General features: G+C 51.2%; 1 protein-coding gene across 1 annotated transcript in view; it reads left to right on the top strand.

Moving 5' to 3' along the window:
- Positions 1–12,126, top strand: part of LOC125704946 (ankyrin-2-like) — an 82,906-nt gene that overhangs the window by 5,812 nt on the left and 64,968 nt on the right. The window contains 1 exon segment of the mRNA XM_048971118.1: positions 10,969–11,070. Coding sequence (XP_048827075.1) covers positions 10,969–11,070 — 102 coding nt within the window.

Below are 12,126 nucleotides of genomic sequence, written 5' to 3'. Positions count from 1 at the left end.
TACATTACTTGACCTCCATCCTAGTTGTGATAGGGTGAAGATGTAAACTGTTCGTGCTGCTGAACAATGCAGGGCACAATCACACATTAATGCACTTCACAGTATGCACCATAACCAACTTGAGGTTATCAGCATGTCCTTCCTTGCCAAGGGGATCGCAGCAATGGAGAATTTGGTGAGCAAAGCAGGAACACAGTTGGATGTTTTTGGTTCTCTCTTAGCCTAGAATTATGTTCTATGTATGCCTTTGAGGGCTCCAGCAAGTCACTGCTGAGGACAGAACACACAGCAAACCTCGATGGTTGCCGCTGAGACTGAATAAGGAGTGAGGAGTGCATGTGCTACAGGCTGTAAGTCGTCCTGGGTGTGGGTGTCTCTTCTGGGGTATAAATAATTCAGCCACTTCAAAACAAATGAAGGTTCTGCGTCCAGCATTCATAACCGACTGGAGAAAGTGTGGACTAGTCTGCATTACCATGGCAACGTCGGCACCGTGTTCGCGACTGACTAGTCTCCATGCTGAGGGTGTCGTAACATCAGACGATGCGGTTTTCAATCTGTACAATATGCGGCATTACAGTGTAAGTCACTTTGAATAAGAAGGGTTTGCTAATCAAAAATAATGTCAGCATTCTGTATTCGGAAAGTGACACACAGCAGAAGTAGAATGGGGAGGTTTCACTTACCTTGCTAGATAAAGCTTTTCTTCAAACCTCGGAGCGTTTAGATATTTTACTGGAAAGCTGCTAAAGCCTCTTCTGGGACTTGAAACAGCAGCTTTCCGCTATGAGTCTGCAGCCTTCTCCTGCCTATGGGTTGCATCTTCAGTCCGCTCCTGGATGCCTTCAGAGGGCGCCTTGCTTTGAGCTCTGCGGCTTCCCAGCTGAGCCGTGTTGGACAGCGGGGCCTGGCGGAGGCATGTAGTAAGGGGTGTGCTGCTCCTTCCTCTGAAGTCTGTTTAAATGAGCAGCCTGGGACCCTGGGTCAGCAGCTGGGGGCTCGACTTAGGCTTCCTGATCAGGTTTCTTCCAGTAAACCATAGGGTGTTCTTGGTGGCCCGGTCCCAGGCCTGCCCTCTGTGGTCCAGGCTGCCAATAGAGGTGACTGGAGGAGATCCCAGGACCTTCCTCCTCCGCCTATATGGTTCCCCAGTGGAACTTGGACAAGGGTGATTGACACATGCCGCTGGGATTGTGCCTGCAGCTTGTATGATGGAGTATTAAATAAGGTCTTGGCCATAATGAAGATCACGTGGTGGCTAGATGCGCAAACTCAACACAGTGCCAATGTGGATGCTGATCCGGGGGGCTGGGGAATCACATTTGTTCTTCCATACAGTCATGCCTTTTGGGAACCCAGGACACATTTCTGAGGCTTTATTGAGTGATGTAATCAGGTGTCTTAATTGCCAGTGTGGTTAAAGGTAACTTTTGAATATAACCTGCAACTGAAGACTGTTGGAACAATGAAATAAACAAATGACCTTTAATTGTGCTTACCCTGTAGTCGTAGTATTAGCATAGGAACATAGCTGGACAGAGACTTGAGCTGGTTCCAGCAGAACTCCCTTCCAAAGAGCTGTCGATCTAAATCTTGAAGTCTATGTTCCATAACCAGGAAGCATAAGATACAAGGCAGGAGAAACCTTGGACAGAATACCAGTCAAACTCAGGACCATTGGGACATTGCGACCAATGGCCATGTGTAGTGTCCTTCACTGCTTAGCCTTCCTCTGTTTCTTAAGTCACAAGGCAGCTCGATTGTGAGCTGTGCGGTAATCATTTTGTCCGCGGAGTCCGGAAGGGTCCGATTTCTTTTTGTGGAAGAGGTTATGTCACCATGTGTTATTGTAGTGAAAGTTAAAACCATTTCCCCTCTCAGTGTCGGCTGCCATCAACAGCAGCAGCTGAATTGCACATGACCCTGTCCTTCATCCTCTTCGGGATGTGCTCCTCAGCGCCACCCTAAGAAGCATGCACAAGACAGCAGCTCAGTTTCCCAGCATTGGGGCAGTTCTTCTCAAGGACCACATAGCAAGCGATAGCATCCGTGCATCTATATTCCAACCAATTGGAAAGTGAGGACAAGTGCAGGCCCCAAGCTCGGGGCACCTTGGATGGATGACAGCAGTGAGGCTGAATCAGACAACCGCCGTCTTGCAACATCGGTCACTGCTTTGGCTTAGACCACGTCTCTTAGACGCGCTTGTCAGGATCGAGTGCTCTTGTTAGTTTGCTGTCCATGCCAGCAGCAGCGGTGTGGTCCTCCATCTTAGTCTCCTGGCACCGAGTACTGATTCCCAGTACACTGCGTTTGTGTTTTTGAGTGACGTGTGCAGATGACTGGGGAATATTCAGGCCAAACAAGGCATCCATTGTCCAGACTCTCACAATAACGAGTCATTTGCTTAATGCCATCAATGACCTGTGTGAATAGCGGGAACTTTTAGTGCTTGTGTCTGTCACTGCAAACTAACGGGGTGTCTAGCATGTTCGGGTGAGGGGGCAGCAGATGGGCTTTGGTCAAAAATTGCCTCACTTGTAAGTTTCTGGGAAATTCTTTCTTTTTCTCAAGAGATGATGAATTTTCCGGACATTATATAGGGCGACAATGAGGCCATGTTTGACTAAAGCTTCCTCTCTCATTTGGTCACCTCCGCCAATAAGAGTAGATTAGCGGCATCTTATTGACGTATACAGTCTCTAGAAAATCAATATGCACAAAAAACATAGATGCATTTGATCATCTAATGCTTCCTGGGCTTGGCCAGTCAATGAATGTGACACAGTACAGTAAACAATCCTGTCTCCTAAGCCTGTTTATCCCAACCTTACATCCCAAGTTAGATACAGCTTTATTTTCTTCCATAAAACTGTCCACTGTGTTTGGGAGGACTTTGAGGTGAAGACCACTGTGTCAGGGTCACCTTTGCGCCTTGTTTCATCACCTAGCATGGTCTGTACAGGTAACCGGTCCCTGCGGAGCCAGGCTGTCACATTCCGGAGGGGGTGGCGTCCCACCCTGACCCCTCAGCCTTGGACCCGCCCCCTGCTGCCGCACATAGTTGGGCCAGTGGGTGTAAAAATAGCCGGGGTCCAGAGCCTGGATTAGTGACAGGCGTAGTTTTGTGGCAGCGGTGAGGAGCAGAGGATCCCAGTCTGCGACTGGGGGCGGCTTCGCGCCGTTAGGACCGCCGCAGCGGCGGCACGAAGGACGTGTGCTGCTCGGGACTGACTTGGCCCCCGCCCCAGCTTGTCCCGAGCCACCGAGATGGGCAATGTGGTGACCTGCAAGATGTGCGGCTCCGATCAGGCAAAGCGGCCCGGCGGCATGGAGTCCAGCGAGTTCGACCCTGACTGCTACGGCTCTGACGACTTCTGGGACCTCCAGGCACTGGTAGGGCCAGGTCCTGCAGGTTCTGCTAGAGTTGATACCCGCAGGCTCCAGAACGGTTGGGACTTGCAGGTTCTGTCAGGTTCTGGTAGGGGTAAGACTGGCAGATTGTAGTAGGGCTGGGGCTTGCAGGTTCTGGTAGCACTAGGGAACCTCTGTTTTCCGTGGCTCCGTACACTCTTACATGCCAGCATTTTCTTGTGCTTGAGGCCAGAATGCTGTGTCCCCTTATTTTATTGAACATCTCCCAGTTGTGGTGTCCTAGAGGGTCACGTGACCTGCTTGGTCCACACAGTCCAACAAACACTTGTGTTATTTTGGGCCAAATATGATCCAGCGGCGCCCGAAGCCCGTCGGTGACATGGAGAACGGGTCTACTGTTGCGAGACATTTTAGCCATCCTGGGGTCACCTGTCTTGTTGTTATGAAACTGAACTTCAAAATTCAGCTATAGCAGCCACAGTCCCGGGCAGGGAGTTGCTGTTGGATCCTTGTGAAGGGTTCTTACCCTGCAGTGCTGGGGTTGAAATTGAAGCCCCTCTAAGTTGTTAGTTAGCAGCAGAGATGTGGTTAAACTGTGGTTTGTAATTATGATCCATGCCTCCATGCTGTTGCGTTTTCGGGTCTGTTTACACGCGGTGCTCGTTTTGGCTGCATGATCGAAAGGCACAATCCAGAACGTTCTGAGAATGTGGCAGCATGAGTGTACGAGCACCAGGAACACCAATGACTTCCCAAACACAGTGCATCTGTGATCGTCACCTCTCTGAAAAGACCCCTGAGTGTTAAAGTAGCTGGTGAGCTGAGGGGTAGCTTACAAGTAAAGCTTTATTGTTGTCCCAGCTATGTACAGTATACTTTGAAACAAAATGACATTCCTCCTGGACCCACGAAGCAAGTCTGACATGCCTGGATTCGGTGACACTGTACCTGCTTCTGTGTTGTGCCATTCAACTGATCACCTTCCCATATAAGCTCAAAGGATGGTCATGGACTGGGCCTGAAGTTACGACAGCTGTATTTAAAAGCTATGTCTGATATCCTAATGCGAGTGTGTGAGTGAGGAGAGTGGGCAGAGGGATGAGGCTCTTTGGGACTTCTGCTTAGTCCCTCATCTGATAAAACCTCGTACAGTACATGCTCGTGCTTGTGTATCTATTCACTCAAACCCCTTTCCAGGCCTGTATCTCTCTGCCTGGCACCCGCCTGGGCCTGTCTCTGTCCGTGTCACTCGCCTGGTGTCTGTCTCTGTCCGTGTCACTCGCCTGGGCCTGTCTCTGTCCGTGTCACTCGCCTGGTGTCTGTCTCTGTCCGTGTCACTCGCCTGGTGTCTGTCTCTGTCCGTGTCACTCGCCTGGTGCCTGTCTCTGTCCGTGTCACTCGCCTGGTGCCTGTCTCTGTCCGTGTCACTCGCCTGGTGTCTGTCTCTGTCCGTGTCACTCGCCTGGTGTCTGTCTCTGTCCTTGTCACTCGCCTGGTGTCTGTCTCTGTCCTTGTCACTCGCCTGGTGCCTGTCTCTGTCCCCGGCACTCGCCTGGTGTCTGTCTCTGTCCCCGGACCTCGCCTGGTGCCTGTCTCTGTCCCCGGCACTCACCTGGTGTCTGTCTCTGTCCGTGTCACTCGCCTGGTGTCTGTCTCTGTCCGTGTCACTCGCCTGGTGCCTGTCTCTGTCCGTGTCATTTGCCTGGTGTCTGTCTCTGTCCGTGTCACTCGCCTGGTGTCTGTCTCTGTCCGTGTCACTCGCCTGGGCTTGTCTCTGTCCGTGTCACTCGCCTGGTGTCTGTCTCTGTCCGTGTCACTCGCCTGGTGTCTGTCTCTGTCCTTGTCACTCGCCTGGTGCCTGTCTCTGTCCCCGGCACTCGCCTGGTGTCTGTCTCTGTCCGTGTCACTCGCCTGGTGCCTGTCTCTGTCCCCGGCACTCACCTGGTGTCTGTCTCTGTCCGTGTCACTCGCCTGGTGCCTGTCTCTGTCCGTGTCACTCGCCTGGTGTCTGTCTCTGTCCGTGTCACTCGCCTGGTGCCTGTCTCTGTCCGTGTCACTCGCCTGCTGCCTGTCTCTGTCCGTGTCACTCGCCTGGTGCCTGTCTCTGTCCCCAGCACCCGCCTGGGCCTGTCTCTGTCCATGTCACTCGCCTGGTGCCTGTCTCTGTCCGTGTCACTCGCCTGGTGTCTGTCTCTGTCCGTGTCACTCGCCTGGTGCCTGTCTCTGTCCCCGGCACCCGCCTGGGCCTGTCTCTGTCCATGTCACTCGCCTGGTGTCTGTCTCTGTCCGTGTCACTCGCCTGGTGTCTGTCTCTGTCCGTGTCACTCGCCTGGTGTCTGCCTCTGTCCGTGTCACTCGCTTGGTGTCTGTCTCTATCCGTGTCACTCGCCTGGTGCCTGCCTCTGTCCGTGTCATTTGCCTGGTGCCTGTCTCTGTCCCCGGCACCCGCCTGGGCCTGTCTCTGTCCGTGTCACTCGCCTGGTGTCTGTCTCTGTCCGTGTCACTCGCCTGGTGTCTGTCTCTGTCCGTGTCACTCGCCTGGTGTCTGTCTCTGTCCGTGTCACTCGCCTGGTGTCTGTCTCTGTCTGTGTCACTCGCCTGGTGTCTGTCTCTGTCCGTGTTACTCGCCTGGTGCCTGTCTCTGTCCGTGTTACTCGCCTGGTGCCTGTCTCTGTCCCTGGCACCCGCCTGGTGACTGTCTCTGTCCCCGGCACCCGCCTGGTGACTGTCTCTGTCCGTGTCACTTGCCTGATCAGCCTGTCTTTGTACCCGGCACCCACCTAGTGCCTGTCTTTGTGTCTGATGCCTGCCTGGTGCCCATCTCTGAGCCCGGGGCTCGCCCAGTGCCCATGTCTATGCCGGGCGCCTGCCTAGTACCCATCTCTGTGCCCAGCGCCCCTAGTGCTAGTCTCTGTGCCTTTCAGTCTCTGTGCTCATCTATCTCCGCAGAGGTGTGTGTCTGATTTGTGAGTTGCAGACAGGAAATCACACGGGTTGTCCTTCACTGACCCCCCTGTCTTTGGCGGTTTGGTGGTTTTTGTCTCTCTTTTTTTTTCCAATGCTGATCATGAAGCACTGTTTTTGTCCTGGAAATGCTTTTTCCGATCGCCCCATTCCTGAAAACGCCCTGATGCACACTTCCACTTAGGTTTGGTCACATGGGAGCTGCTGCACATGGAAGTGGTGCATGCTGGGTATTCTGGGGTTACCCATGCAGCAAGCTTGTTTCCCATGTCTGTTCAGAGTGAAATCCCCTTTATTAGCACAGACTGTATCTATTGATACTCAGAAGTCTATGCTTAGGGTACAGTGTTGGCTAAGAGCTCTGTGGTCTGTTAATGAACAAAGGCTTGATGAAGTGGTGCGTGTGTGTGTGTGTGTGAGCGGGTGTACCTATCCTTATGGGGACACAATGTCCCCATAACGTGATAAATATCAGTTTTTTTTCCTTATGGGGACCGGTTTCCTGGTCCCCATAGGGGAAAACTCTATTTTATAAAAATCAGTGACTGCTATGAAAAAATTAAAAATGCAAAAACTGCGTGTGTGTGTGTGTGCGAGGGAAAATTCAGTGTCATTAAAAATCTGTGACTGCAATGAAAAAACTGAAAATGCAAAAATTCTTGTATTTTGTTTGGTTACTTATGGTTATGTTTAGGGCAGTGTGGAGGTTAAGCTTGTCATAGTTTGCATTAGCATTTTTCCCATTGAAATGAATGAGCGGTCTCCATAAAGATATGTTTACCCGACATGCGCGCGTGTGTGTGTGTGTGCGCGTGTGTGTGTGTATGTGTGTGTGTGCATTATTCACTTGCTTCCCACTAACTAACTCTTTAAGAGAGAGTCCTGAGCATCTGGTGCCCATCAGATCCTCACCTGGGGGGCAGGACCCCGCGGCCCAAAGGCAGGTGCCTACGCATCTCAGCTGCTGTTAGCGGATGGCTGGCTGTTGTGTCATGGCTCAGCTCCAGCTGAGACCATTTTTGGGTGTGTCTGCAGCTTCACCGACACAGTGTACTTCAGGTTCCTGCACATGCTCTACGCTACAATGTGCAATATTTTTCCTGTCTATTCATAAATGTCAGTGCTTGACCTTTTAAAAATACGGCAGTTTTAGGGTTCCCTTAATCTCTTTACTATACTGCTTTCTGGAAAGAGCCAGGTATCGTGGGATGTACAGAACAGGAAACTGTTGGGCGTCTCCAAGGACAGAGGGTAGGACAGGTAATCAGGGAGGGGGAGGGGGGGGCTCCGTTGGCTGTCTCCATGGTGACGGGTGGGGCCAAGCATGCTTGTGGTCGCCTGGCTCATCTTGCCGCAGTACATTATTTACGAGTCCCCTTTATTCCCCAACCTTGGGAAGTGATGTTTAAGCCAGCAGGCTGAAGCTCCAGATTCTGCTCGGTGCTCCTCAGACTCGTGATCAGTCTCAGGCTCTGTACTCAGGGGATAATCATGTCTCACATCCAGATAATGAGTGAGATCTCTCATTTTTTTGTCTGCTAGCAAATTCACCAAGGAGTGAGATTTGTTCTTTGAAGAAAAATCTCTTCAGATACTAATGAAAGGAAATTTCATGCACTGTTTCTCTTTATGACATCCTTACCCCACCGTGATTTCTCTGTGTTGGGGGTGGGTAGAGAGGGGTAGATCTTTCACTAGGTGGTTCAGAGTCCCATTAAGGGGTTGATAGCATGCAGAAGGCTTGGTGTGTAACCAAAAATACAGAGTGAAATCCCGTGGTATGTACTGGGTTAAGAGGTGAAATTTAGTAGTGTACTCTAACTGAAGTACCTGCCTGAAGTAATTAAGCCTGAGTGTCTTTACGTCTGTGCCTTTCAGTGGGCCTGATATGATGGCACAGGGAAGGCCATCTCAGGGTGCCTGTAAGTCTCACATTCCAGAAATAACTTGAGGGAAAACAAAATGGTTTGTGGCGAGGGCGAGGTTCCCGTTGGGCCTCGGGGCTGAGGTCACGGCGGGACGATCTTCATTCCGAAATCCGGGGAGCTATTCACGTGGGACGTCTCCAAAACAAACGGACATTTTCCACTACATGAGTTTGTGTTTATGGGTTTTGTATTGTCATAATTAATTCATTCATATTAATTCATTTAATACGTTAATAAAACAAGGTTATGCATAATGATGGTGCCGAGGCAAGGCGGGAGTGTGACCCAGAACAATCCAGCTAGTGTCTCGGTCCAAAACACGCAGAGTACTCCCGGCTGCTCTGAGTGCAGACAGGCGGTCTGGCGGCATGACGCCCCTCTTGGGGGGGAGGGAGGGTTGTAGTATGTAGAGAAAGCTGCATGATTTATTACTTAAAGCAGGCTGTCATGGAACTGAGTGGGGGATTACACCTATCTTATATATTTCAGCAGGATTGTTTCCCCCTGGGTCCGTGGTGTGCGTGGGGGGGGTCCACACGCTGTGGGTATGGGCGTGGTGGCTTGTGGAGGTGCAAATTGGGTCCTGACTCATCGCATGTTACATGAGGGCCCCCGTTTCCCCCCTGTGAGCGTGCTGTGAATATCGGCTGTATCCACATGCTGCTGTGCTTTCACTCCTGTACATTTACTTGTGAAGTCCCAGCCGCACTCTTGTGCGGGCATTTTGGTGAGCAGATGGCTGTACCTCGTGCCCATCTAGGAGATGAGGCGTGATCAGCTCCTCCGTTCGGTGTCTGTAAATACGCAGCCAGGAGGCTGAATGCTGAGGTGTGTGAGTGACGTGCACGCACAGGGTTTCCCCACAGGGCTCGTGTCTTTCTCAGGGTCCGCCTCCTCCATCCTCATTGTAGCCTGGGAACACTCCGACTGGCCACGCCCACTCGAGGTGCGACAGAGAGCTCCATTCGTCCCCCTGCTGCCTCCTTTCCCCTGATTGGCTACAGCTCTCTTTGTGTCTCTGTGTGTTTTTCTGCACTGCCTGTCATATCGTGCCTGAACGCAGAGCGGGCTGCTCTTAATCAGGGATACTGCGGATCATTACGTAAGGTCTGAACACAGTACAGACTGCTCTTAATCAGTGCTACTGCGGGTTGTTATGCAAGGTGTGGGAGCAGTACAAACTGCCCTCGATCAGTGGCAATACAAATCGTTTAGTCAGGCCTTGACAGGTGTATTCTGTCTCTGAGTGGTCTCCCAACATGTGTGCCAGGTTCCTCTTCACGGTACTCTGTGCAGTAATGACAATGGCGGGTTGAACAGAGACTCTGAGTGGCGTGAAGCTGACTAACTTCTTGAGCTCCTGAAATACACTGTTCATGCTCATCATAGAAGATCTGCTGGTCTACAAAGTATGGTTAAACTTAGAGCTGGGTAGGGATTAAACTTGTCATTGTTGCTATTAGAGTTTTTCCTATAGAAGTAAATGGGGAGTCCCCACAAAGATATGAATACAAATGTGTGTGTGTGTGTGTGTGAATGTGTGAGAGAGAGATATGTTTTGACTGGAGCTCAGGCTGTTGTGACTGGGCCGTGACCCTCTCCTGGCTCCGGTCCTTGCCTCAGATAGTGGCACCCTATTTGGGTTCCTTCTTGACCTCGGGCATCATTCCCGACCTGCTGGGCCACTGGCCTGCTGGACACCCTCCCTGGCTAGGCTTGTGAGGGTCGGACTTCAACACCACGGACCGGGGGCTCTGTGGGTGGGGCTTAGCCACTAAGCACTGGGGTCTCTGTGGGTGGGGCTTGACCACCAAGGATCGGGGGTTCTGTGGGTGGGGCTTGACCACCAAGGATCGGGGGCTCTGTGGGTGGGGCTTGACCACCAGGGACCAAGGTCTCTGTGGGTGGGGCCTTACCACCAGGGACTGCCATTCTGCTTCCTTCCGTCTTCCCACGCCTATAAATCCCTGCGATCCTGCATGAACAGCCGACATCACACTCCTATGCCCGTGCGATGACACTAATCACACCCATAGCCCAGGGTGACATTACCCAACATGTCCAAGGGGGTTATTGCAGTGAAGGTGCGTTTGTTTTCCTTATGTAACCATCAGCCCTGGGTATGGGGTCACACACCGGAGGAAGCAGGAGTTTATATAAAGCTGAGAAGTGCTCCACAGTCCTATTGGGTATTTTTACTGCTGTCGTCATGGTCTTTATTTTGATCGGTAGTTTTTTTGGGCGCATTTTTTGAGGTTCTGTGTTTCCTAAAGCCATTATCCTCCCCCCAGGTGTAGTCCCCTGAGTGTGCTGCTGCCCTGTTCTGCCTGCTCCGCTCTCAGGGGGCTTAAATGTGGCCCCCGCTGGGTTGGGCCATCCCAATCAACTGCGGGGCTGCGCCCTTGCTGTCCACATGCGAGGTTCACATGGCGAAGCAGCATCTTTTCGTGCATTGGTGATGGCCAGTGGGCGCCAGGCGCTTATGTCCCCAGAGTTGCTATGGCATTAAGGATGACTTGTAGGTGTGCCCTGTGTCCCTTCACACGGGACGTTCAGCAGAGCTCGTTCGGTGATGAGGATAAAGAAGCAAGTGCCTGCTTTGCAATCGCAAAGGGTTCTGGGTGTTTCGGAGAATCGCCTTCCCCGCATGAGAGTCCCCCCTAACGTTCTCACCTCTCCCCTCTCTCATTCTGCTTTCCAGTCGGACAGCAACACCAGCTTCCTGCGAGCAGCGCGGGCGGGGAACATCGACAAGGTGCTGGAGTACCTGAAGGGCGGTGTGGACATCAGCACCTGCAACCAGGTGAGCCAGTGACATGCGGGTGTGAGGGTGGCACCGGGGCGGATGTTTGGAGTGGATCTCTTTAGAAAGTGGTTAACACATTCCAGCCAATCAGAAGTACCAGGTGGCGTTTGGGCCCGCCCTTGCTCCTGACAGACAGGAAGTCAGCCCTCAGTCATTTCCGTATGCAGTGTTTGTGGTATTTAAAGACACTCCACCCCAGGCACACCCTCTATTGTCTCGTCCGCCCCTTACTGTGATGACACTTACAGCTCAGCCTCTTGCCACTGAGCCAGTACATTTTAATTGCTCCGTAATTCAGTGTGCAGATGAGTGAGACTTCATTTTCGGTTGTTTTCATGCACATATGAGTCTGTTTTAGAAAACAGAGCATCTAGGGAGAACCTTAAATAAGATGAGCTTTTATCTAACAGGCTCTCATGGTTCCTTAAGCAAGAAGCCTTTAAATGAGTGTAATTTTTTAACCCAAAAAGTAACGTAATCCTAACCTCTGCTGCATGAATTTCCTGTCTGTGGTTCTTTGGGTAAATGATGGATTTAACAGACAGTCTGTTACTTATGGTGGTGAATTTCTCATGCACCATCAGATAGGATGATCATGATAATAAACCTTTCCTCTGGGTGGTCCCTTATGGCTTTTCACTGTAAACCCCAGTAACAAAGGCTGTGGTTTATGGGGTAGGAGACCCAAGCCATGAACTCCTGTCACTCCAGTAAATAATCAGTCACATGCTAATGCCATCCAGGAGGGCAGAGTTCATGTGTGTGTGTGTGTGTGTGTGTGTGTATATATACATCAATTATGTTTATATTACATTGTGGGGACAAAATGTTCCCTGCAATGTTATAAAAACCTGTTATTTTGACATTGTGGGGACCATATTCCAGGTCCCCACAAAGATAAAAAAATAGATGAAAAGTCCCAAAATCTCGCATTCTGTTTGTTTACTTATGGTTTAGGTTACGGCTGGATAGGGGTTAAGGTCGTCATGTTAGAATTAGAGTTTTCCCCACAGAAAAGAATGGAGAGTCCCCACAAAGATATAATTACAAAAC

Source organism: Brienomyrus brachyistius, chromosome 12 (genome assembly GCF_023856365.1).
Source record: "Brienomyrus brachyistius isolate T26 chromosome 12, BBRACH_0.4, whole genome shotgun sequence".
NCBI classification, from domain to species: Eukaryota; Metazoa; Chordata; class Actinopteri; order Osteoglossiformes; family Mormyridae; genus Brienomyrus; species Brienomyrus brachyistius.
This window is presented reverse-complemented; position numbering and strand designations above follow the sequence as displayed.